Source organism: Actinia tenebrosa, unplaced genomic scaffold (genome assembly GCF_029948245.1).
Source record: "Actinia tenebrosa isolate PJP-AT-01 unplaced genomic scaffold, QUT_ActTen_1.0 PGA_scaffold0__85_contigs__length_37466705, whole genome shotgun sequence".
In the NCBI taxonomy this organism is placed as follows: Eukaryota; Metazoa; Cnidaria; class Anthozoa; order Actiniaria; family Actiniidae; genus Actinia; species Actinia tenebrosa.
The window spans coordinates 29441099-29468576 of record NW_028292569.1 but is presented as its reverse complement, the minus strand read 5'-3'; the positions used below and the strand labels follow the sequence as shown (position 1 = coordinate 29468576).

General features: G+C 37.7%; 1 protein-coding gene across 1 annotated transcript in view; it reads left to right on the top strand.

Moving 5' to 3' along the window:
- LOC116305127 (uncharacterized) overlaps positions 1–27142 on the top strand; it is a 71783-nt gene extending 44641 nt beyond the window's left edge. The window contains exons 19-58 of the mRNA XM_089026002.1: positions 175–283; positions 601–825; positions 1523–1642; positions 2074–2157; positions 2468–2605; positions 4611–4861; positions 5574–5673; positions 6231–6344; positions 6708–6955; positions 7482–7578; positions 8538–8610; positions 8899–9180; positions 9707–9966; positions 11107–11277; positions 12294–12452; positions 13111–13348; positions 13481–13623; positions 13949–14200; positions 14912–15189; positions 15633–15738; positions 15988–16326; positions 16874–16912; positions 17199–17322; positions 17618–17689; positions 17910–17981; positions 18317–18393; positions 18656–18767; positions 19091–19162; positions 19941–20012; positions 20337–20408; positions 20823–20894; positions 20977–21048; positions 21720–22774; positions 23420–23652; positions 23964–24056; positions 24428–24587; positions 24779–24836; positions 25110–25302; positions 26011–26160; positions 26616–27142. Coding sequence (XP_088882128.1) covers positions 175–283; positions 601–825; positions 1523–1642; positions 2074–2157; positions 2468–2605; positions 4611–4861; positions 5574–5673; positions 6231–6344; positions 6708–6955; positions 7482–7578; positions 8538–8610; positions 8899–9180; positions 9707–9966; positions 11107–11277; positions 12294–12452; positions 13111–13348; positions 13481–13623; positions 13949–14200; positions 14912–15189; positions 15633–15738; positions 15988–16326; positions 16874–16912; positions 17199–17322; positions 17618–17689; positions 17910–17981; positions 18317–18393; positions 18656–18767; positions 19091–19162; positions 19941–20012; positions 20337–20408; positions 20823–20894; positions 20977–21048; positions 21720–22774; positions 23420–23652; positions 23964–24056; positions 24428–24587; positions 24779–24836; positions 25110–25302; positions 26011–26160; positions 26616–26732 — 6702 coding nt within the window. The 3' untranslated portion in view covers positions 26733–27142. The remainder of the gene's footprint in view (positions 1–174; positions 284–600; positions 826–1522; positions 1643–2073; positions 2158–2467; positions 2606–4610; positions 4862–5573; positions 5674–6230; positions 6345–6707; positions 6956–7481; positions 7579–8537; positions 8611–8898; positions 9181–9706; positions 9967–11106; positions 11278–12293; positions 12453–13110; positions 13349–13480; positions 13624–13948; positions 14201–14911; positions 15190–15632; positions 15739–15987; positions 16327–16873; positions 16913–17198; positions 17323–17617; positions 17690–17909; positions 17982–18316; positions 18394–18655; positions 18768–19090; positions 19163–19940; positions 20013–20336; positions 20409–20822; positions 20895–20976; positions 21049–21719; positions 22775–23419; positions 23653–23963; positions 24057–24427; positions 24588–24778; positions 24837–25109; positions 25303–26010; positions 26161–26615) is intronic.
- The last annotated feature ends 336 nt before the right edge of the window (positions 27143–27478 follow it).

Here is a 27478-nt window from a genome sequence, read left to right as displayed (position 1 = left end):
ATCTTTAAGCTATTTTTAGAATCAGTGCACTGCGCTATACTTCAGTATCAATAAACACACACACAATACAATTAGCTTATTTCATTCAATTAATTAATGTCATTTTAAGTAATTTTTGTGGTATAAATAAACTCATTCAATACTAACTTTATTTACCTTGTAATGGTATTTCAGCTCAACTTTCTTGGTAAAAGCATGGCCGTCCATGGTCTTGGTGTGGGTATTGATTCTTTATCTCTAGTTGCGTCTAGTTGTCCACGTCTTCCAATCCATAGTGAGCCAGGTAAAATAGCAACCTGTATAAATATTTTGAAGTCGTAAAGTTAACCTTTTTTAGCCGTCAAACAGACTCAAAAATGCAAGTTTGATCCCAATGAAGAGACTTCGGCTCGCGTTGAACCAAATTTATAGCATCGCAAAAATTTCCATTGCAAATTACTGAGGTGCACGTGCAAATGCTATAAATAAAAGAAATCGATATTGATTAAAGAAAACGATCTCCTTAAAATTGGAAACCTACTGTTATGTCCTCCAAATTGAGCTTCATTCCGACGTGCTGCAAGGGGTCTGACAAGCAAATACAAATTTATGATTCTAAAGGGTACAAATGCAAGAATGATACGGAGTTCCAGTGTGCAAATGGTCAGTGCATCAACAAGGAATTGGTGTGTGATGGAGATGCTTTCTGCTCCGATGGCTCAGACGAAACCAACTGTAAGTGCTTTTCGCACCAGTTTTCTTGCTCCAACGGCGAGTGCATTGAAGCCAGTCAACTTTGTAACGGTAACGAAGACTGTGTGGATGGTTCGGATGAAAGTCGATGTAGTAAGTATAATCTCTATGCTATTGCGCATGCATTAAGCATTAAACTGCGCTTCCATTCCCAATCTCGTACCCAGAGCCTGCGTTTCCTTTGGCCTGCGGCAAAGAACGAGGGCTCTGGCATAATTCATTTTTTGAGACCAGGATTTCTTGGATTTTGGTATGAGAGCGCATGCGTTGAAACACTTGCCAAAAATATATATGTTCCCGATTTCTAATTTTGATTTTGATTGGAAGCAAGCACAGAACTCTGTTTGAAAGCATGATTGATAAGATTCACTTCCTGAAAATTGCAACAACAAAATTGATTATACAGAGCCCTCGTTCTTCGCCGCAGGTCAAAAGAAACGCAGCTCTGGGTATACGAAATTTTGCTTCCATTCTCGTTAACCTTTTTTGCATTTTTTATACTAAATGTCCGACCAAGTACTGAATATTTTTTTCACATTAGCCAATCAAAAAGCCTGGGGAAAAACACAGTCGCAATGTTGGTCAAAGGAAGAGAAATTTTCTTTCTCTAAGAAACCTAATCAGCTAGTTTTCAATTCAATCTGTGATATAACCGTCCTCTGACCATGATCAGCGCATATGTTGTTTCAGTATTAGATAGAAATTTGAAAATATCTTCGATTTATAGACGTTTGGGTTGCCATGGCTGCGTTTCCCACTGTAACACTGAAACAAAACCCTTTTTCAGCAGATGAAGATCGCTGTGATGCAAGTTCATTTCAGTGCGTGAGTGGCTCGTGTGTCCCATGGTCCCAGACATGTGATGGAGATTATCAGTGTGACGATGAAACTGACGAGCCCGAAATCTGCGGTAAGCAACCGTAAACTTTACACCGGCATATTTTCCCTCTTCATTTTTATAAGCATTTTACTATGCAAATCAAAAGAACATTCAAAATAAGGCAGTGTTTGGCATAATCAAAAGGTATCAAACGAGAACTGTAGACCGGCATATTTTATCGCGCATTAGTGTTCAAACCCGGTGGGGGGTACTCATGCCCGTTTAGGGTAGGGATATGCCGCTGAGCCCTCTGAACTCTGGCGCTGTTCCAGAGTAAAAATCGCTGACATTTATACCCCTGTCCCAGACCAAGATTGCTGAAAATCATACCCTGTTCCGGTATTGCGAAAATGGATACCCTGTTCCAGAAAGAAGAGACAAATTTACTCAGCTCAAAAAAGATTTAGTATGTGACATCATGCATAATATTCATATACTAACATACTGAGGTTCCTTCACAGGGTCTTCATCGTGTCCAATAAATAACATGAGTTGCTCAGCATTGGATAACGTTACGTTTGGTGTGGAGTGTGACAATAGCAATGGTAGGTTTGTTGAAGTGTTTTGTCAGTTTTATAAGTAAAGATATCCATAATAACGCTGGCTTTTGTTACCCCAAAAAGAGTTTCCTCTCATTGTTCAAATGTCAAAAACAATAAATAAAATAAAAATAAGAATCCCAGAAAGGGGTGTTCCTTCTTTCCTCCCATGCAAAACTCCTCCTACGTGACTTCTTCATTCTTAACTAAGTTCATTCTCGTCCCCAAACCCTTCTCAGCTTTCTTACGAAATTTTTTGGCGAGAAGGGTTTGCGTACTAGTATAAACTAGGTTTCTTTCTTTTTCGTCCGTGAAGCTCATTGTGACTTTGAGAAAGGTTTGTGCAGCCTCTCACATGATCCAGAGGGTGAGTTTCAGTGGCAGATCAGATCTGGTTCAACACCCACTCAAAGAACAGGGCCAAATTTTGATCACACTACCCTTAACCAAACAGGTGAGTGGGTTAGAGGTTGCTCTTCGTGTTTTGTTTTTTTTATTGCTGTTGCTGTTATTGGTTATTGTTGTTGTTGCTGCTGCTGTTGTTGTTGTTGTTGCTCAGTTACTGCTGCTTTTTTCCGGTACTTTTGCCGTTGTTATTAAGTAGTTATTTCGATTTTAAGCCGCATATTTAGCAATTAGTCCTCGAGATCAAATGTGCTATAAGTCAATAGCCCATGAGGCCGAATGGGCTATTGATGACTCATAAGCCATGAAGGCGATAGAACTAGTGTTTTTGAAATCTGCTAACTAGTCGGTCAAATATTTTGTAGCAAACAAGTCTTGAATTAAGGTTAAATTCAATTTTTTGGTTTTCAAAGCCTGCACTTTTCGCTACTAGTAGGCTATAACTTCATAGCCTACTAGAAGCCCATCCAATCAGAATGCAGCATTGATAATAGACCACTAGTTGCATTTGACTTGATTAAACGGGTTTATATCGGCGACTAGTTGGGAGAAAATATGTTCCGTATTGGCGACTACGACCAATACGGAATATACATTTTTTCCAATTAACGCCACCAATATAAACCCTTATTGGCAGCATAAAATCGCAATAAGTTTTGTATCGAGATTCTCCTATTTTTCACTTAAAAAATAAAGAAAAAAGCAGGAAAGCAATCCTGATTTGCTTGAGATTCTTACTACCTAACTGTCGTCCCCCTAGCAACGGTTTCTGGAAAGTTCGAGAATTTAAAAATGGAGGTCCGGCGTTTTAGAAAACTTTTCACTATCATTTGAAAAGTTAAGATGAGGTTTAAAAGAATCGTATATTGCTTGAACTGTTAGCATATTTTCTTTACTTTTCTTATAGTTCAGTTCATTCTATAAATGTAAATGCATTGAAAATGTTCTCGCCATGTGCTGCTCGAGCAAAGTTTTCAGTCGAGTTTACAAAACAAGTCAGCTTATTTTTTCTAAAATTACATTTATAATTAATATTAACAATTTGTAACATAAATATTCAATAAGAGAATAACAAACCTTCCCTAAGAGCATAGCTGATAAATGTTTTTGTCATTCAAACAAACTCTAACTCGAATTTTCTTCGAAGCGTATCTTGAAAGAAAACAAATTTTGTAGACGCTATTTTTCACTCACCTGTAGCAGAAATTACAAGAATTATAGCTTGTATTTTCCCTTTTCCTTGTACCACATCGTCAGGAAATATTCTGTGTTATAAAAGTTGTAAAAGAGGAGAACTGAACCTTTCTGTCAGAGATGTTAATATCCCAATATGAGCCTTTTCATTTAGAAACCAGACAAGGATACCAAAAAAGTGCTATTTTCGCTGTCAATCAAAATCTATGAGCCAGTAGTCTTCTTCACAGTCCCTCTGCTATATTGAATAAATTATGATAATAAAGATGAAAGCAAGACGGAAGGGGAGTTGTTTCTCGTTGATTGATTAAGACATCGTGGTATCTTCTATGTAGGCGGATGTTATAAAGTGCTTTCTGTTTATTTATTTATTTATTTTTTTGTTTGTTCGTTTGTTTGTTTGTTGTTTTTTTTTTGTTTTGTTTGTTTTTTTTGTTTTTTTTGTTTTGTTTTTTGTTTTGTTTTTTTTGTTTTTGTTTTTTTTGTTTTTGTTCAGCCTAGTTTTGTTTGTAAATATATTGGGAATCATAACTTGTCTGGTTCAGATGTTAATTATCATTATTTATTCGATATGGCTAAGTTTTTACAGGTTTATATTGGAGGCTCTCCCACGATAAAATTTATAGGAAAATCGCAATACGACCAACCATGACTGATTTTTTTTCCTGATGCTTTTGTGAGTTTTCATTATTAGCGTCTTTGAATGTTGTTGGCCGGCTTTGTCAGCGTTTTACTTGTTGTCGTTCGTTTTTTTTATTGCAGTTGTCTTATAGATGGGCGTTTCTTTCATAAAACACAAATAAAATGTTTCTTCAACATAAAAATTAAAAACTAAAAATTTTGATTCCATTTATTCACAGGAAAGTACGTCTACATCGAGGCATCTGACAAAAACCCGGGAAAAAGAGCACTGTTACTGAGTGATTACCTGGAGGGTGAAGAACCAGTGTGCATTAGATTCTGGTACCACATGAAGGGAATCCATATAGGAACGCTCAACATCTACAGCAAGAGGAACAGCTCTAGGCAGTTGCTATGGACCCGCAGCGGGAACAAGGGAGATAAATGGTTGTATGGACAGATTGGTTACAACAGCACTGAAACATTTAAGGTATACTATTGTTGTAGCAAGAGCACATTCACGAAAAATGTTGTTGGGCACCTCTCTTGGTTAGAGAGTTTTTTTTCCTTCAGGTTCTCCATTTTCCCTTGCTTTAACTGAACTTAACGCGCTAAATTACAAATGATTAAATTCCATCCGGTAGTTAGACGTGCCCCGATTTAGATCAGCCAAGAATTTTTTTTTCGATTTCAGACTTAATTTATGTAGTGCCTTCATCAGTGACAGCATACAAAATGTATACAGTCAATTCAAAAAATGTTGTCGTCGACCAACTCAAGCCTACGCGACTGGACCGAAAGGAACTCTGGGTAGTAATCATTGAAGCCGAGTTGACTCCATAATTTTAAATGACTAGTTATGCCTGGTTTACAGCACGAACCTCGTAGGCGAGCCGAAAGCGTTGAAGGAGACGTTTTTTTAATGCCTTCATATTTTCGGAATTGTGAACTGAATCATAACTACTTTTTTTCCTTTCCCTAAACCCGAAGACATGCATTTGATGGATGTTTCTCGCCATTATTATCTTATTACTAGCGGGAACAATTTATTCAGAACGAATATTTAATCGCGTCAGTGATTTTTACCCATATTCTTTTCGGTCCAGTCGCGTAGGCTTGAGCCGGTCGACGACAACGTTTTTTGAATTGACTGTATGTAATGTACGCTATCCATTGGCATTCAACCAATGTCTTCATTCCAGATATTATTCGAAGGGACAATAGGACGTGGTTCACGTGGTGATATAGCATTGGATGATCTAACGATTGCATATGATAATTGTACGACACTCGATCATGAAGGTAAGGGAATATAAACACCCGGATAACTGTCAAAACATGTCACTCAAGATCTTCATTTTGCTTATTCAGTATTCGGTCCGATATAGTCATCTTTCGCTGTCTCTACTTTTTTATTCCATCCCTCCCTCTCCACATACTTATCACCCTCTTATTGTAATTTAACATCCCTCCTTGCTAACATTCGGAATAAACAGTTAATCAATCTCAACCCGAAAATATGCCACTTCTAATGATGATGATGATGATGATGATAGTAATGATAATAATAATAATAATTTAATAAATGTATGACGCAAATTTGCATGTGAATATAATCAAATGTACCCCAATAACAAGTTTACTGACAAAAGCCAGTTTTACTTTTACTTTGATTTCTTAGTATTTTCTCTCTCGCAGCATCGTGACGTGTTTCGTGTGATACTTTATGTTTATATAGTATCGTATTAGTACTATCTACCCAAAGGGGTATCATAGTTCCCAGTACCCGCGCAACAAAAAGTATCCAACCCTCACTCGTTTCTGTCAAGGGCAATACGTGGTTTGTCTAAATTTTATAGTTCAGCTGTTTTGTAACTTTGATGAACACACCTGTGGTTGGAGGAATTCCCCTGGTTGGACGATGAGTCGATTTGGAAACAGACCTGTATCACATGATTGGCAACAAAAGTTGGGTAAGCGTTGGATATCTATTAACAGGATTAATCTATTTAGTGAATGAATAATTAATGGCTCAATTAAAGAAGGAAGGACAAAACACAGCACAGCACAGCACTGCACAGCACAGCACAGCACAGCACAGCACAGCACAGCACAGCACAGCACAGCACAGCACAGCACAGCACAGCACAGCACAGCACAGCACAGCACAGCACAGCACTGCACTGCACTGCACTGCACAGCACAGCACAGCACAGCACAGCACAGCACAGCAACGCAAAACAACGCAAAGTAAAGCAAAGCAAACAAAACAAAACGGAAAGTTATGGAAAAGTAGGGAAAGGAATGGATGGATAGATACATAATTTTTATTTCAGGTGGTTATTTATACCTATCTTCATCTGGCATTGGATCATGGGAAACCCTCACAAGTCCCATCATCTCTACAAATGACAACATCGCTTGCATTACCCTTTGGTTTTACATCTACACTGGAAGAAAGCTTGGCAGCGAGATCCGGCTAAGTATCAAAAGCAAGAATAAAGTCAAAAGATTATGGATTAACTCTACAGATACACATTGGCAATACTCACAGATACCGCTGACCAGTAACAGCGATTTTCAAGTTAGTTTTTTGTCTGTTATTAATCATTATCTAAAATGAAATATGCTAAAAATATTTCTAAAAAAATCGTCTTTTGAAATAAACAATATCTACGGACATGTTTAAGTAGCTATGTTGGATGGCAGTATACGTTTGAAATTCAATTATTTCATGCGCAAAGATGCGTAATTATTTTTGTCATCCAACATGGCTCTCTTCTTGTAATCTCACACTTCTAGATTATGCTTTCGAAGAGGTTAAAATGTTTTATCTGCCAGAGTTAGTCAAGTTAGTCAATCGGTCGCTCAGTTCTTCAAGGCTTTGGTATTTTGTCTTCAGGCGGATATTTTACTAAGATTTCTTTTAACTAAGTATAGAGGCTTTGAACCATCACGTGTTGGCAGCCATGACAGAAGTTAGAACTTTTTCCACCAGGGAAACTGAATTCTTTCTCATGTAAACCAAATTCAATTGTTCCTGCCTCCTGTCATGGCTGCCATCACGTTATAGTGCAAAGCCTCTACACCCCTCCAAATTTTCTTTTTAGTTGATAATCGAAGGACGCAAGACAACTGAACGGTCCCTCGTGCTTCTGGATGACATAACATTAAGCAAAGAATCCTGTGACCGCATTCCCAAAGCAGGTATGTTCTTTTAATACTTTTTTTTAATTGATTGACTTTTGCCAATAGGACAAAGAGCTTTCTGATGTCTCTGATGTTTCTGATGTCTCAAGGCAAAAATGAGCGTAATGCATGCTTTCCCATTCAGTCAGACACGTCATTCCCTTGAAAATTCACAACCTTCCACATACATTTCAGGGCCTGCGGAGCATATTGAAAAGTGGGGGGGGGGGGGGGGGGGCTGGCATTTCAAAATTAAGCATCAAATTTCTGAAGAAAAAACGTTTTTTATTTATATTCATAATTTTTGTATTTTTGGCGCAAAAAGCCCCCCTCCCCCGGCTCCGCGGTTCATGTACATTGGTTCACTAGTCAAATAAAAAGCAAGGTGCCAAGGTAATTTCAAAAGATGATTCAAATTTGAACCTTGCAGCATCGGTTGAATGCTTTGTGTTTAACCAGCGAGTGAGTGGTTTCCATATTCATGTGTCTTCTCATGGACAATCGTTAAACAAAGAAATAATACTCTAGGGAATGACACGTGATCTGAAATGGGAAAACATTTTGCCCAAATTAAAAGGGGGGTTTAGGCAGTTATGTCATTTCTAAGTTGGAGAGCGCAAATCTATAAATTTGATTTTGGAAAGTTCACCCCAGGGCCCGGTTGTACAAAGGGCGAATAGCGCCATCCGATGTATAAACCCTTATCCAGTGGATAAGTCGATACTGTTATCCAATAAATTTATCCACTGGATAAGATTTATCCGTCGGATAGCGCTATCCAACCTTCGTACAACCGGGCCCAGAACAAAACATATTTCCATCTCACATTCTTAAAGATGCTATTTTGCACACTTATGTGAACATTCTGCACAGAAAACGCTTTCAAATGTGGTCGATAAAATTCCTGCATCTGCGCTGAAATTACGAGAACTTTTAAAGCAATGGTACAGGGATGTTCCGTACCTTTTCTATTGCAGAGCTTCATCATCCAGCTTCTTCCTTAAATGCAGAAAAGTACTGGAAACTTGATGGAACAGACAAGGACCTTAGGTATAAATGTATAAATAATAAATATATATTATTTTAGAGATTGGATTGGTTCTTCTCAGTAAGTAATTTGGTTTGTATTTTTGCGTTACAACATTGGACAAAAAAAGCCAATCCATCCGGAAAAAAAGCCCATCCAAAAATTACATTTAGCAAAAAAAGCCCAGTGCTATTTCTCCCCGGAGGTTTGCAGTACTTGGCTCAATAGTATGTCTATATCCAAGGTCCCAGCCCTATACCTTAAAAGACATCAGTCCAAAGCTTGCATTCTATTGTTGTTGTTTTTTCTAGGAGCTTTGGTTTTATGGTTTACAAAGAAGATGGTGGACGCATGGCAGCTTGTTTTGATGGCAAAACCACACATCTTGAGACACCAGCTATTGACTTTCATGCGAGAAGCTTCAGCATAACTTGTTGGGTTAAAGTTGAGGATCCAAATTTAATGAGTCATATTTACTCGGATTGGTCTCATCCATTCCAGTTCCGTCTATATGCCTATAAGGGGTTTCTGATCGTGGTTCTGCGTGGAAGGAGTAACAATGCGGCCATTATAAACTTGGTTTACTTGCATATGTGAGTGAAAGAAACTGTCAATGCTGACTGAGTTTGGCGTTTGTTAATTGTTCATTCCCACGGTTTTTTGCTCTATCTATTATATGCGTTGGTTTCGTACGTTCTTTCAGTTGTTTGTTCGTTCGTTTGTTTGTTCGTTCTTTCGTTCAGTTGTTTGTTCGTTCGTTTGTTTCAGTTGGTTTCTTTTTGTTTGTTTGTGTGTTTAATTTGTTTGTTTGTTTTTTCGTTTTTTCTTTGTATTTTGTTTATGTTATTTTTTTTCTTTCTTTCATTCATTCGTTGTTTATTTAGATTCCTTGTTTTAACTCTTTCCACTTTTATTTTCTTTTTTCTTTGTTTGGGTCTGGGTTGGGGTTGGGGTTGGGGTTGGGGTTGGGGTTGGGGTTGGGGTTGGGGTTGGGTTGGGGTTGGGGTTGGGGTTGGGGTTGGGGTTGGGGTTGGGGTTGGGGTTGGGGTTTGTTTTGCTCGTTTTTTGCAAAACAATGATTAATGTTTCATGCTATCTGACTATTTTGATCATGTGTAGACGTATCCCTAGTGGAGAATGGACTTTCACTGGTTTCTCATGGAATCGCCAAACAAAAAGAGCCGTTCTATTCAGAGACCAATATTCTAAACAAAAAACAGTGGATAAGAATATCAAAAACATTAACCTCAGAGTAACAAACCACACCTTTTACGAAATTGGGTTCAAAAAGGATTCAGGCCAAAGGTTCCGCGGATGCCTAAGGGACCTGACAGTGTTCGGTTATGCGATAAGCGTTGGGGAAATGCTATTTAGATACAGTAAGGAAATATACTACAAGTAACAGATATATAAGGCTCTCGTGTCAAACCTCGAGCTTCACACGAGCCGAACCTAATGATATCAAAGAAAACCGCCTTGTTAGCCATCGTTTCAATTATGTTCGACTCATGTGAAGTTCGACGTTTGAGCTGAGCCCGCTAACAGATTGAATATAGTTGACGAAACCACGAGAAATTACTAACTAGTTGGTACTAAATATTGCTTTTTTCCCAGTTCGGTATCCTACGAAATCTTGCGTCGGTCCATATATTCAGTATATTCAAGACCTCGGGCACAGTTCCCAATGCGAACCGACTTTTATTACAATAAATAACCACTATGTACTAAGGAATTAGTGTGTGCTGCTATACTTACTTTCTCATGGGTTTACTCTTGTTATAAAGCTACCCTTCTAAGCTTACTGTGTACGCCCTGTTAAAGAGACAAATTTTTAAGTATTTTTATAGAACTAGAAACAAACGATTGCATAGTGCTTCACTTCTTATTGATAAATACGGTCATTTTGGCAGCGGTTTTACAAAGCCTCCCATTAAAATGTTCGCTATGATATTTGTTATACTAGACTAATAGGCCGTTGAATGGTGGCGTCATTTTATTCCCAAAACCAAAAGGCTTCGCTAATTTTCTTTTTTATTCAAATTTGTATTCCCTCATGAGAAAGTAAGGCAATTGGTGCTAATTAACTGAACAAAAGAAAGTGCACAAGGGATTCTGGTAATGGGAGTAAATGACGCTATAATGCAAGTAACCCATTCAAGTCAGCTTTTGTTATACATAATTTTTTGAATTTATCTTTTACGAGAGGGGAATGGTGCGTCCCTTTGAACTCACCCCAAATCCCCGCGCGTCCTAAATAAGCAAAATAGTCCTCTTTACCTTCGCAATTTATTGTCCCATTTAAGACCATGTGATGAAACTTGGGAGTTGATTTTTTCCAAATGTAAATATTCTATAATGTCCCGCATGTCACGTGGTCTGAAATATGAAATTTGAATACGAAGGTAAAGAGGTCTGTTAACAAACCAACCCGAGTGTCTGTGGAGGGAAAATATGGACTTTTAAAAGGTGGACTTTAATTATTTTACTAATCAGCTACAATTCTTACTTTATCTTTTTAGTGCCATCAAGCACTTTATGTCCAATACGTCAAACATTGTCTGGTGAATGTTGTTTTTTTCCTTTCATTTTTAACGGGAAACTTTACCACCACTGCTTCAAAGGAAAGTATGGCACATGGTGTAGTTTGACGCCAAACTATGATAGAGATAGAAAATGGGGTTATTGTCAAGGTAAAAGAAAGTGTTATAAACGTCAAAATAGATCTCTAGCATCAGGTTAAATTTCTTCAAATTTTTTATATGGCTTTGGTTTATGTTTTCGAAAACTTAAGGAAAAATTTAAAACATTCTGTAAGAGGAAACCATCCCTAAAAAATTTTTATTGATTTTTATGAATTCACTCTTACAGAATTTTTTCCTTTTTCGTCAAAAAAAAAGATCATGATACAAAGAGTTTTTAAAAAGTTCACTATTTGGTTCATCAGTTATGATTTTTTAAATGAACATTTTTGATGGCATAAGAAGGGTTCTGATGTTGTCATAGCAACGTCTGACGTCATTTTTTTTCATGCTCATTGTGATCTTTGGTTTATAGTCTTTGGCATTCCGGTGTTTACTTGCTGTCATATTATAGCCGTGTTAATTTTTTTAGTTCATAATATGACTGCATGTGAGGGCACAAAACACTTTCCAGCCTCCTTAAAACGAAGTTGTTACTGGAAGAGCCCCCATTTTGAATTTTATAGATTCCGAGTGTTACTCCGTGTTTGCGGTTATGTTTCTAGGACTGATTCCTAGCGTTCAGCGGTAAGCGTGATGCGGATAAAGGTCTCTATATTGGAAATAGATCAATAATGCGATGGAATCTTCGTCAAACTAAAAGAAAAGGAGTAGGGGGGAAATGACTGATGCTTGATATGGTTACCGGGGGAAATTATCTCCTCTGTTCTTTCCCTCCCTTCCCCTAAGTTATCTTTACTTTCTTTTCTTTTCTTTTTTCTAACCTCTCCTCCTCCTCCTCCTCCTCCTCCTCCTCCTCCTCCTCCTCCTCCTCCTCCTCCTCCTCCTTCTCCTCTTCTTCTTCTCCTTCCTCTCCTTCCTCTTCTTCTTCTTCTCTTCTTCTTCTTCTTCTTCTTCTTCTAGAAAGCAATCACAAAATACTCATTCAAATTGAAGCCCTCAAAATAAACCATTCCAAAGACATACATATTCTGCAATTCATGGAACCATTTTTTGTTACTTCGCAGTCGATGCTGAGTGCAGGACTGTAGATGATGGTTGGTGTGGATGGCAAACCGTGGCCAATATCAGTACCCCTTGGAAACAAGTGAAAGACCACGACATGAGGAAAACAAAAACGGAAATTGACAACATGTTTAACAGCACAAACTGGTCGCATACAACAAGTAAGCCTTTCAGCTAGTTATATACCACAAATATCACAATAATAAATCCTCATTCGCTGATAAAGTCTTATAAAAACACTTTGTGTCCACACAAGCATTTTCAAAGCGTTTTCGCCCGATCGAAAATGAATGCAATATCATCTGCGCATGCGGGGAAAAAGGTATGAATGACGTCCGTTTTCGCTTCACACACTAATACTAAAGGCCTTCGTTTTCAAATGTCTCCATTCTGCAAGATTGTTTTCTAATTTTTTGCGTTTTCAATGAAAACGGTCAGCTTTTTCAATTAAGGCTCGCAGCGTTTTCGATCCTTTTAGTCAGTCGCATCTCTGTTGCGAGACAAGTTTCAAAGAAAATTGCTCCGTGCAATCGCACCTTTCGCGTAAACGGGGCCTTAGTTACAAGAGAAATCATATATATAAAGCGCTTCCCAATCGAAAATCGTACAATTTTCTGTCTCAACAAAATAAGTTTTTCCGTGACATTGTTAGAAAATACAAAGTTTTCAAGACTGGCATGTGCCAATGAAATGTTGTGTAAACGCCTTGATTGACGTCCAACAAAGTCAAGTTTGTTTCGACAGCAAATTTTACGCGTGTGATGGAACGTGCTGTAACTGATTGATATCTGTATAGTAATAAACTTAATGGTTCTATAGATAATAGGACAAACGATTACGAAGTTCATTTCCCCAAAAACCATGCAGACTACATCAACATAACCAATATACCAGACATGACAAGCTTCACCATCTGCATGTGGTTACGAACAAACGACACAAGCCCTGGAACACCATTCATATACAGAGTACGATACGAAGAGGTGGGAAAACATGTGTTGGCAATTGGTTTGGTCGATTATACTGGAATAACCGTATTCGTAGGAGAACATAGGTCGTGAGTAGTTTTACCAGCTTTGCGCGCAGCCAAATTATAAAATGTCATATTCTATGGTATTAGTGTTTTAAATGAGATCGACCTTGAGCCATCAATTTAAAATTCACAAATACTTTCATTCAACAAATAAAGGGGCAAAACCAATTGGAAATTAAACTTGGGTATTTGGATTCATGTTTGCCTTCGATGGATCAGCAATGATGGAACCATGCACTTCAACCGTGAGAATGATTATTCCAGGGGTATAGTATACGCCAAAGGTGAAAAAATACCAGGTATTTTTTAAATCGTTAATATTTTTAAATACAATTTTGAAGGAGCATCCTTCTTAGTTTCAATATATTCTGCTGATCTGAAGATGTCGTCGCGGTGACAACGAAACGTAGTCTTGTTTTGCTGGTCTTGATGTTAAATCATATCCAAGACGCGAGCTTAGCAGCCTCCCGCGTGCACCCAAAACTCGATGATGGAAGCACGTTAATCTACGACCAATCATTTATTTGCAACTTTTTGTTGAAATAGCTCTATCTTGTCCAGCGTTGCGCAACAAGATAAAAACTAGCAGGAAACTTTGACATTTATGATCTTTCGGTTTACCAGGGAAGGGAGAGCTCATCGTTGGAGTTACCTCGTCATATGCCAGGTTCGTCGGTGAAGGAGTCGGTCAGTTTGTTGGCGACATAAGCGACTTCAACTATTGGAATTGGTTTTTATCCAATGAAGACGTGAATTTGAGGTCTGTTGGATGTGGTTTGAAAACAATCCCACCTCACATCTCGTGGGAACTACTTAAGAGCTTTTTCGTGGGAGGTCCGTTGGTTAAGCAGCCCGCAACATGTAAAGACAGTAGACGTAAGTGCAGCCAATAAATAGACCTTTTTACCGTTACCATTTTGTATTCTATTTTTTAATCACTGACATTATGGGATGCCAAGGGGGCGGCCATTAGAAAATTTATAGGATGCATAGCTGTCAGGGTGTCTTTTTATATAATATTATGCTTCTAAATGAAAACTACAGATTAAAAGCAATTGGATATGCTTTTAGTTGGAACGATATGCGAAACACCAAGACTTCAAATTATTTTAAAACGTATCCCCGCCACTCTATGCTTTATAAATTTAAAGTGCCCTCTCCGCATTCCATAATTCAAGATGGCCGCCGTATCAGTAAAAAGGTCTATCGTGTTTAGAGCAGATTTCACGCTACGAGCTTGTGTCAATCAACTTCCTTTACGTTTCATCACTCAGTCGTATTCATACAAGAGGTTGATATTACTAAAATAAATAAATAAACTTAGAAACGTACACTGAAATAGAAAAAACTTCCCAAAATTCTCTATAGTGACCACGAAACAATAATCGCTCCAAGTCGAGGTTGGAGTTGTACAAAATGCAGTAAATGTACGAACGCATCAACGCCAACCTCGTCTTCGCGCCATTGGTTCGTGGTCACTTGAGTGAATAAAGTAAAGTTCTACTGACATTGAAAAATAAAAATGTATAAATATATCAGGATAAAAAAGCTCAGAATACTTAACGTTCTTAAAATTATATTTTTCAGATCCTCGAGTCTTACTAAATCTTCTCAACACAAATGGAGAATATTCTACATCTACAACGTTTTTAAGTCCATTATTTCCGAGTTCCTTTACTCAATACGGCCTATGTTTAAGATTCGCTTACCTGATCTACAGCCACGTCAACCAAGAGCTTCTGGTATTTCAGCATTTAAAGGTTGATAACTTCGCAGCGCGGCTTGTCTGGGCCGTGAATGAATCAGGAGAAACAAACGTATGGGGATATGCTAGAGCTTCCATTGCTGGAGTTTCTTCATATAAGGTACTTTAACAAGAACGCGATGCATGGGTCTTCTCAAAATGCTTGAGCGTCTACGTCACTTCCTAAGTGCTTCTTCTTCCTTAATTTGTCTTCTTATGTAGAGCGTTTCCACTCAGTCCCTAGAGAGTTAAATACCAATAGAGATGGCGGCCAAGTAGATGTACCTAATAAAGACAAACTTATTGTCAAAGATAGACAAATATGGTGGTTGTAGCGTCATGTGAAAACGATCTATAGTATACCTAGATAAAATACGTTATAATTCCAATATAGTTTTCTTGTACATTTTTAAAATATGAATGCGCGTGCGCATATGACATGACGAAGCTCTGTTCTCTCAGAGAGCACAATTTTAAGCCAATCGAAGTGCAAGTGTAAAAATTACATATATGATACAATTCTACATAGCGACAATAACGACAAAATGGCAATTCTTCCCACAGCTTTCGTTCCAGGCCACTACAGGTAACTTGCCAGGCTATATAGCCATAAAAGGAATTCAGGTCATGAATGGATATTGCACGTCAAAGCCAGCAGAATCCCACAAAGGTACATGCATGTTCACGTTATCCTTAGCAGTAGGCTTACGTTTTCTTTACATTAATAGAGGCTTTACACCATCACGTGATGGCAGCCATGACAGGAGGCACAACAATAGAGTCGGTTTCTTTCACCAGGGAGACTGAATTCTTTCTCATGTAATCAGATTAGACTAGATTCAATTGTTGCTGCCTCCTGTCATGGCTGCTATCACGTGATAGTGCAAAGCTTCAATTCAACATATTTTGTTTTTTACAGTAAACTCACAAAGACTTACCTCCCCAACTGGGTACATACAGTCCCCTTTCTTTCCCGGGTACTACGGACCTTCATCCACGTATCGATGGCACATCACAGTCGAATCACAGAGCATAATCCGCTTGTACTTCGTGTCCTTCATCTTGGAAGATCACCCGGAATGCACCAAGGATTATGTCTCGGTGTACAGTATGGATTTGAACACCAGGATTGGCAAATACTGTGGTATTAGACATCCAAATTTTGTGGATTCAACAGGAAACGTCATGATTGTCGTGTTTAAAAGTGACAGCAACGTGGAGAGACAAGGATTTAAGCTGCTTTACAACTCAAGACCTGGTAAATAGAATAGACCTTTTTTGGATAGACCCCTTGCACGTGACGTCAAAGCAGCTCAATTTGGAGGACCAAACAAAAGAATTTCAATCTCATGAGAATTGGAAAACTATTGCTATGTGCTCCATATTGAGCTGCACTCCAAAGTGCTGAGAGGGGTCTATAGACCACTTTTAATTACCATGGGAATGATATTTTTCCATTTTAGACCACGTGTTATTTCCTTGAAATTAAACTTCTTTGCGGAGTTGTATCCATATTCATGCGTCTTCTCGTAAACAACCGTTAAACAAAGAAATGATACTCAAGGGAATGACACATGGTCTGAAATGGAAAAACATTACTCCCAAGTTATAGGTCTATTCGTTGGTGTGACTATGAAAAATAACTCTAAGTCGAGCTGAGGTTGGACTGTGTTCTATCGTATTTATCGTATAAGTCTAACCTCGAATTCAAGCCATCGTTTTGTGGTCACTCAAACGAATTAATAGAGCGTTATAACAAGTCATATATCATAAATCATAATAAATCATTCTGGTTCGTTTTACAGCAAGAAAAAGAAGAAAAGAAACATGTATATCCTATAAAGGTGAGTTGTATGTACGAGCTGAGATGAGAATGGAATAAGCCTCTTGGCTGTCGCTGTTTGACTGAATTGTTACTATAAAAATACATGCATGTTAAGAGTTACTTTAGGTTCGATTCAACCGAGGAACGTTTGGAAATACTTGTTATTAAATCTTTTTCCCTTTTCCTTTTCTTTTTCTTTTCCATTTCATTATTCCTTTCCTTTTTTTACTTTCTTCCTTTTTTTTTTTTTTTTTTTTTTTTTTACTTTCTTCTTTTTTTCTCCCATTCTTATTTCTCGTATACAGGTTGTCCTGTTGGGTGCCACTGCAGTCTAATGTCCAGTAACAACAAATGGCTTGTCATCAAGTCCCAGGACACATCGATCTTATCAGCCATACCTTCTGATATACCCAAAGAAACGAAGCTCCTGTAAGTCCATTTAAAACATAAGAAACAAGTTGCTGCATCTTAGACGAGTTTCTTCAAATAAAAAAAAAACAAGTTGCTGAATGTTAGACGAGTTCTGCAAATAAGAAACCAGTTGCTGAATGTTAGACGAGTTGCTGCGTTTCATACTAAGTAATCGGGGACACTGTTTTATATGAATTTCCCAATCAAGTTTTCTTTTTATTTGATTGTTTTGATTGCCAAACATTCAATCTGCATTCAAAATGTAAGCCATTTTTCTTACGTACTTTTTAAAGAGTTATTTTCCACTCCCCAGGTTATTGGCAAATAACAGGATCTACCGTATCATGAACGACTTCACGTCAAGTGCTCGTAATTTGGAGTATATGTAAGTATTAATTTCTTTTAAAACTATTTACGTACATATCATTAGTATGGTGTGTACCAATGTTTGAGAAATTATAATACTGTTTCATGCAACTAAATGTTTCCCCTCGTGATTTACACTCATGGAGCTCCTGTGGTTTTGGCGGGACCGTTTGTGTAGAAACGCGCGCACTCACCTGGGAAATACTATTGTCTATATGATTGTTGTTTTTTTTCTTAAGCGACTTGTCGAATAACATAATCACGCATATGCAAGAAAGTGCGCTGGAACAATTGAAATCACTAAAAGTTGTGTAAGTAATGAAGAAATAACATTAAATAATACGAGAAACTATGCAACCGTTAAAACTCAAATAAATAGACTGAAAGTAATCTATACCAAAAATTACTGGCTTGCTGTATATTCGTAATCATATTATGATGCTTATTATGGAAATAAAGTTGTTATTTTAATGAAGAGATGCCATTTTAACAATTAATGTTGTTGTTGTTTATTTTTGGTTGTTATTTTTATAATAAGAAGTTGTTGTTGCTAAAAGTACAAAATGAGGTTAAACAATAATTATACTTGGATAACTAAATAAAACTAAAAATATTAAAGGATTTTACCTTTTCACTTGGTTAACAGGAGGATGAATAAGAACTTCTTAAGATCTCTTCCTTCGGAGGCTTTTCCATCAACCGAACCAACTATCGACTTTGTGAGTAACTGTGATCATTTTGGATGAAAGTTATCCTTAATTTGGATGACCTGTTGCGCTGTAGATTTGTAAAACATTGATCAAAAATTACAGAAGAGTTAATATATTCCCTACTTTGAGGGTTGACAGAGAACGCTGAAAGGTTTTACAATTACCCAATAGGCCCTTTCACAGTCCTTTGTGCCATTATGGAAGGTAGCCGTGCCTGTGCATCAAAGCCAAAGGGTGAGCTTGCAATGATAGAGACATGTTAATGATTGTCCAAGGTGTTATAAAAGGGTCTGTATCATTGCAAGCTCACCGGCCGATGCAAAGGCCTAGCTACCAAGATGGCGTAGTGAACTGTGAAAGACTATTCACAAGAAAAAGAGGAATGTGGTAACAGGAAAAACTTGAGAAAAACCTTCGAAGCAGAAAAGTAACAAACAGGCAACTCTACTGACATATGATATTGGGTCCAATCTCATATGGGATTGAACCGCAAGGATTGAACAGCAGAGCCTGGTTTAGTTGGAGAAGAACCAGGGGAGTGGGGTGGCGCATTAGCAGTGCACACCACCCAGGGTTCTCAAAGAAAGAAAAGGGTGTTGCAAAAAGAAATTACGAGCATCCTGCATTCAAGACTTTGAAATAAATAGATGTTCTATTGATAATTTTATGCTAAAGATATTTCTACTCTCAAGTTTTGAATTTTCTTGCAGGGATCTTAGCAGCAACCTTCTCACTACCATTGAACCTACATTTTTGCGTCCATTGACCTCACTTCGCGTACTGTAAGTATAGTTAGACATAATTGATAGTTTATTTGAAAACGTGTGTAGACATTCAAAAACCAAACAGTAACAGGCAACTTGCCATGTGGACTCGATTCAATCTTGTCTGTTTCACTCCAAAGCAGTGATCGCTACTCTTACGTCTTACTTGTTATGATAATGATGCTGAATACTGCTGTTGACGTGGATGTGGATGTGGATGTGGATGTGGATGGGGATGGGGATGGGGATGGGGATGGGGATGGGGATGGGGATGGGGATGGGGATGGGGATGGGGATGTGATTGTTGGCGTTGACGTGGATGTTGATGTTGATGTTGATGTTGATGTTGATGATGATGTTGATGTTGATGTTGATGATGATGTTGATGTTGATGTTGATGATGATGTTGATGTTGATGATGATGTTGATGTTGATGTTGATGATGATGTGGTTGATGTTGTTGATGGTTGATGTTGATGTTGATGTTGATGTTGATGTTGATGCTGATGTTGATGTTGATGGTGATGGTGATGTTGATGTTGATGTTGATGTTGATGTTGATGTTGATGCTGATGCTGATGTTGATGTTGATGTTGATGTTGATGTTGATGTTGATGTTGATGTTGATACTAAAGGTGAAGGCGATGATGATGATGAAGAGGAGCTGGAGGAGGACGAAGGTGATGATGCCGTGCTACTGATGATTGGCGGTGATGCTGATAATGAAGACGATGACGATGGTGATCAATATTTTAAAAAAAGGGTATTAATATATTTGCTTTAATTGATTTCAAAGGAGTCTTCGCTCCAACAAGATTACGTTTCTGAATGAAAGAGTCTTCGAGAGAAACTCAAACCTTACAACACTGTAAGCAACAACTTATTGGTAAAGTTCCTTTGAAGATATTCATATGGAAAAGAAAGCTATATAAATAAATCATAATCATAATTATATTATTCATAGTTGACTTCGTGTAAATACTCTGGAAAACGGACCTTTTAATTATCATTATCACTGTCACTGTCACTGTCACTGTCACTGTCACTGTCACTGTCACTGTCACTGTCACTGTCACTGTCACTGTCACTGTCACTGTCACTGTCACTGTCACTGTCACTGTCATTTTTATTGTCCGAGTCGGAACCATAAAGAAGAAAAATGTAATTCTTAATTTTTTTTTTTTTTTAACAGATACCTTAACTTCAATCAGATAGAGAAAATTCCGGAACTCCTGTTCAGTCATCTGCAACAGCTGAAAATTCTGTAAGTTCAAAGATCATATGTAATTATATAATCATCATCATCTCAACATCGTCAGTCATCATCATTATCATTACTATTATGCATTACTCATCATTATCATCTTCATCATTATTACCATCATCATCACTATCACCATCATCACCATGCATCGTCATCACTATCAACACCATCACTATCAACACCATCACTATCAACACCATCACTATCAACACCATCGCTATCAACACCATCGCTATCAACACCATCGCTATCAACACCATCGCTATCAACACCATCGCTATCAACACCATCGCTATCAACACCATCGCCCTCGCCCTCGCCCTCGCCCTCGCCCTCGCCCTCGCCCTCGCCCTCGCCCTCGCCCTCGCCATTGTACACATGTCGATTCTCACATACATATCTTCTCTGAACCAGGTATTTGAACGACAACAAAATCAAAACATTCACTTCAAATATGTTTAGCAAATTGACCTCTATTGAAAAACTGTAAGTAGTTCGTGTGAAATGTTTGAATATGGCTAAGCTCTAACAGAGGAAGTGAATCAAAGTTTTTTTTTCATAACCACAGTTATTTACAACACAACTATCCTCTACATCTTTCACCGGAGATATTTTCGAGACTAAAAAACCTGAAGGAACTGTAAGTATATTATAAATAGAGCAGTTTTCGTATATGACTATGAAAAGCTCACTGCTTTGACCGCGTCGTTTTTTTTTTTTAAGAAATTTGATGAGCTGATTTTTTTGTGTGAGATTAGTCTGGTAGTGCCGTGACCTTGGCGTCACCGTGTCCTCGCCGTATTTGTGCAGCTTTTTATTGCATTTGATTGGAGGGATTATTGCGCAATGAGATTTATATCATTTGGCGTAATTTGGCATGGCGAACGCGTTCGTGTCCCAAGCTTTTCACAGTCATACGAAAACTGCTTTAACTTGACATCATATTTAAAATCTCTCAGTACTTTTACTTGACAGGGTGGACTCAAAAACTGGGACCACTTTTACAAAGTTAACAAATCATAGAGTAGGTTGAAAACAATGCAATCGAACTTAAACCAACTAAGAAGGAGAAAGCAAAGTAGCTAAGGGCTGATTATAGTCTAAATCTGACACAACTCAGATGTCACCTAACAATATGATAAGTAACACATTCATTGCAGCCACACTCCTGCTCTTATCTGATTGGCTACAGTTTTCACTCAACATTGTGATTGGTTAACTTTGCAAACTTGTTCCCATTTAGTGGTCCACCAAATAAAATATTGCAAAAGATTAGAGAGTATTCTTTGATTCACGTGCAACCTATTGCAGGCACGTGGATGGGTTCTTCCTCTGTTGCTATGCCAAGAAAGCTATCCCGAATGTAAAATGCATATCACCAAAAGATTTCTTCTCAAGCTGCTCAGATCTGATGAAAAATAAAACATTACAAATCTTCATCTGGATTCTCGGTCTGTCGGCCTTACTTGGCAACGTCTTTGTTGTGATACTGCGAAGCATTATCAAGGAAGACAACAAGGTCCATTCCTTTCTGCTCACCAATCTTGCAATTGCAGACTTCCTAATGGGAGTATACTTGCTCATCATTGCGATTAAAGATGTTGAATTCCAAGGAGAGTACTTCAAACATGACTCTACGTGGAGAACTGGGATTATCTGCAAGTTTGCTGGTGGATTATCTTTGCTGTCCAGTGAAGTGTCTGTTCTCTTTCTAACATTTATAACCGCAGATCGACTTAAAAATATCGTCTTTCCTTTCCGCTCTGGGAAACTTAACCTGAAAAGCGCTCGCCTTATCGCGGCAGCCATTTGGATTGTAGGCATTGTCCTGTCCGTAATACCAATGGCAAACTTGAGCTACTTTTACGACGAGAAGCGTCGAGTGGGTTACTATGGAAGATCGGCTTTGTGTCTGCCTCTTCAACTGTCAAGAGACAAACTTGCCGGCTGGGAATACTCCGTGGCTATTTTCATCGTTTTAAATTTGATTTCATTTGTTTTCATTGCCGTGGCATATATCATCATATTCATAACAGTTCAAAAGTCATCTCGATCTATCCGTTCAACTTCAATCAAACGAGAATCTCAGATGGCGAAGCGGATGGCGTTCATCATCGCCACAGATTTCTTTTGCTGGATGCCTGTTATTATCATCGGGATTCTTTCCTTGCTGGACCTGTTTCATGATCCAGAACAACAGGTTTATGCCTGGTTGGCTGTGTTTGTGCTTCCTGTTAACTCGTCCATCAACCCAATCCTTTACACATTCTCTACGCCAATCTACAAAGAAATTATTAAGAAGAACAGTGCATTTTTTGGTTCAAGCAAAACGCCCAGCACTAAATCTGGTGAAGGAACCTCTTCCAGTAAGTAATTAAAGCTTTAAATGATCAAAATCTGTTACATTGATGGGCCGTTTACCGATGGAGAAAGCTTTTATAAATACTTGAAAATCATCAATGCGATCTATGTGACGAACAATGCATTGAGCTCCTACATTTAAAATCCCTTGTATTTTTATACCATTTGTGACATAAAGTGAATGAAAATAATGACTAGTGAAGATCTTTTTGAAATCTTGCTCCAAATCCTCAGTGCCTACTAGCAGGGACGTCGGAGACGGGGGGGGGGGCTAGGGGGGTTATAGCATACCACCTTTTCTATACAAAACTTGCACACCTCCTTGTACGTTTTATGTCACTTATATATAATCTAAATTGTAGCCCTCCGTTAAAAATAACGCTCCGACGTCCCTGGTTATAGTTGATCGTAAAGTTCTTTTGAAATCTTTCACCAAATCATCAGTGTAGTTGGTGCATGTTGATCCATTAGCTGTCATGTGCTGTAGTTGTAGTTGTCGTTGATCTTCTGAATGTTGTTGGAGTTTGCTATGCATTTAATGTTGTAGATGTATTTCTAGTTAAAGTTGCTGTCGCTTTATTCTGATTGCTGCAAAGAGCCTTGCTCGAACAAATAATTTTAGAGTGCAAATTTTGTTCCTGATTTTTCAGCTCAAATGAAGGTAAAAACTTCATTACAAGGCCCAACAAGCAGCAACAAAACTGGCTTCAAAAAGCGATCAAACACAGAATCCAGAAAGAAAAAACAGGAACCAAATACGTCCGAATATGCAACTGAACGAAACTTCAAGACGCACAGTTCTCGGAAGAAGAAGGATAAAACAGAATTATTAACGTTTAGTAATGTGACGATAGATGACGCTGAACCGGACAAGATTAAAGAGGTAGTATTTCAAATTTCAAATGTTTGTGAAACAATTTGTTGGAATGCAGAGCCAAATAACAGTGTTCTGGATAGTCACAAACAAGGGGCCCAGAAAGAGATTGGGATGAGGAGAAAGAACTGCATGGGTACGATTGAAAAGCTGCTCTCCTGTACCCAATCCACTTCCCTACTCTTCCTTTACAAAATCTTCTCTAATCTGAAAAATTGCTTTATTTAATGAAAAATGTTTTCCGTAATTTCTACAAGCATTTTAAAAAGCATCTATTAAAAAAACATGTGTATTTACTGTACTTTTAACTTTATCTGCAGGGGATGCCCTTTGGCAGTTCATGCGATCCTGAAGCAATATTCAAAGTTGTCGAAGTTCCAAAGATCCTCCTCGAAGAAACAAATGAAACAACGGTTCGTTCAATTTATGAATTAAGCATTGCTTGGTATTTACACTATAATCTTCGTTTTTACGCTTTTTTGAAAAGAGGGGCTTTACTAGTTTCTCTTGGCAATCGTTGGTAAAGGGACCCTAAGCCTTAGTAAAGTCTCTAAAAAATAGAATACTAGTACTACAGTGCCTTTTGGATTCTTAAACATTTCATTCTATTGAACCCATTAGCATCCTCTGAATTGATAAAATTCTTCTAACTGAAATTGAATAGGAATTTTTTATAATAAAATCCATGATTATTTATTCATTTATTTATTTATTTATTTATTTATTTATTTATTTATTTGTTTGTTTGTTTGTTTGTTTATTTATTTATTTACTTCTGTTGAAGGGATTTCTCGTTGTGTGTACGAAAGAACAACACTGCTTACAACTCATGAAGTATATGCATGCTGATGAGTATAGTAACTGGATGAAGGAGGCCAGAATTGCTTCTTTATTTGCAAAAACAAATTCAAAAAACGTCATTAAATACTGCTGGCATGCCAAAGGTAATAGCATTAGACTAGTAAACTATGTTACTGCGCATCCTCTTCGCGCATTGCATTTACAGCTTGCTAAATCTCGCTCCAAGTGCCCGTGTTACTCATGATCAGCACCTCATTTTTGGGTGCTGCACATCACATCAAATGCATGACATCATTAGAACGTTAGCTTTCAAGTTTAAAATATTCTCTTTCAGGCGAACAAGTGAAGCTTGTAATTGAAGAAAATACAGAACACGTGGAAGCTGCCTCACTGTACGTGAACGCTTTAAAAATAGACATGATTCGATACAGACATTATTTAGAATAATTGTTTGGGCTGAAATAAAAGATAACTTACCCTCAAGGCACCTTTTTTCCTGCTCTTGTTATTTCTGTTGTTGCTGCTCTTCAATTTTCTTGCTTGCTTTCGTCTTTTCCTTGTCCTTTTAGATCCTTCTCATTCTCGTCTTCTTCTTCTTCTTCTATAAATAGCATACACCTGCAATAAAAATTAAATCAGATTTTTTACTTTCGGTGCATCCTTAGGTTCATCAGTTATGAATATATATCTAGTGTGACACTCGAAGACCTGCTCAAAGACAACACAAGATCCATGTCTTTTTATTCATTGTGTGCTATTATCGACGATCTCCTTAATGCGCTGAAGGAATTACACCAACACTCGATTGTACATGGCAGCATCTTCCCTGGAAATATTCTCATTAAGGAATACGAAAACGTGAGTTATAGAGACTTTATGCTCTTCAATGGGGACTTGCCGCTAAGAACTCAGTTGGACGTTAGCCATTAAATCAATGAGTTTTTTATCAAAATGAACCCCTGGGCCCAGTTGTTCAAAGCCCGATTAGTGCTAATCCTGGGTTAACTCTCAATAAGACTTATAGAGTTAATCCTGGATTAGCGCTAATCCAGCTTTGAACAACCCGGCCCTGAGAAATGGCAAGAGCATCCCAACATTTTTTCCTTACCTTTATTTGAATAAACAAATACATTTTCAACTAAAAAACTTCTTTAACTTAGATTCTATTTTAAAGCCATTCTAATTCTTTCTAACTTCGCCAAGTGGATATGCTCTCTCTCACTTTTTCGTGCTATGTACTAATCCAGCACCTCAACATTAATGAATAGGTGAAGTTTCAGCTCATAACATGTGACTGCACACCAGAAATGACAATAAATACGAAATCGAAAACTTTACAATGATTTATAAGATTTATTTTAAAACAACTTATGGGTTTATGGGGTAATGTCACGAGACCTTTTAGTGTACTGAAGTTCCCTATATTTATGTAGAATACCAAGTTAGAGCGGATTTAATGACCATGCTACCCATAAATCCCAAAACGACGCAGATTTTCTCGTGCTTTAGCTTAAACTTACCGCGACTAAGAGGTGCTCTAATTAGGATCAGCGTTTGTCTTTCCAGGATCCTCCTTTGCAAGCATTTCTTTGTGGATTCTCCAAGGCCAGAATCGCTGATCAAAACAACAAGAATATTCATCTGGGAGAAAATATACAACAGTTTGGAGCCATTTTTGAGACGCTAATGAAACAATACTGGATTGTAAATGACGAGGTAAACATGTCTTTCACTATCGTACAATTTGCCGTCGCGACTAAATTGGGTTTTGGAGGACGTCAATCAAAGTAATCAGCACGCATGCCCATTGTCGTCACGCGAAACCAAGCAATTGCTAGTACATAATTTCAAAACAATTTTCAAAAGATTGAAGAAATGATAAAATAGAGTTATAAAGTATAATATAAGCGGGGATTAATCGAACACAAGAGAAGTGTTAGGAGAAGCACGACGCGTAGTGTTCTGCCAATCCCCAAGCAGAGAGAGCAGTTAGCAAGCTTTTTATTTCATTAATAAAATACAAATTCGAATACTTGTTACGTTTGATACGAATGACGAAAAAAAGTGCGCATACGTGCTGTGTCTCATACAGCACGCGTCTCGACCAATCAGTAGGCGCAAATGATATCAAAACTATTGATTGAAATATATTAATATCTTATCTCTTTTAGATCAACCGAATCATCGAAATGTGTAGTGAACATGGCGTTATCACACGTCCAACAGAAATCAAAGATATTATAATGGACACCTTAAACTATCAGGAACATCACATTACATCACTATGAATACTTTTGTTATCACACTCGTCCAACATACAGAAATCAAGGATAAAGTCATATCATATATGCGTGAAAAATGTTGTAAGAAATTGAATAAATGAGTAAGTTCAGTTAACCTCAGTAAATCATAGACCTATAAAGCTTTGCACTAATTTGGACAATTTTAGGGTTGTTTCAGGGTTCGATCTGTAATTTAGCTAGAAGATTAGAAATGTAAACGCTTTCAAAATTCAGCTATCAAACGGTAACAAGTTTATTTTTAACTATATTTATAGCAGTCAGTACGGATTCATCCAGTGAGAAAAAATACGTTCACACAACGGCACAACGATGGATGATACTCGCCTTCCTATCTATAGTTGCTTAGCAACCAGAATCTTTTGTTCATCAAGATAAACGACACTTGAAAAGATTGACAGATTGTGTTATTGTTGTTGCGAGAAAAGTTTTTTTATGCAGCTGTTGCATATACTCGGTTACACCAGCAATCTACTTGTTAAGAACTGCAGACTTCATCGATATTTTTGCTTCCATAAATTTACGAAAGATAACCTAAATTTAAAAACGTGCATTTTGATTTTGGTACTTAATCCCTATGTTCCAGGAATTATTATAATTTACGCCGTAAGGATTCTAAAATTTACGGTAAGTGAGAACTAGCTTTTCTATTAAATGCTATCGTTATTAATTAAGTTACATCAAACTTTCAGGCTTATTCACAACTTAAATCTAAATTTTCCGTTTACGAATTC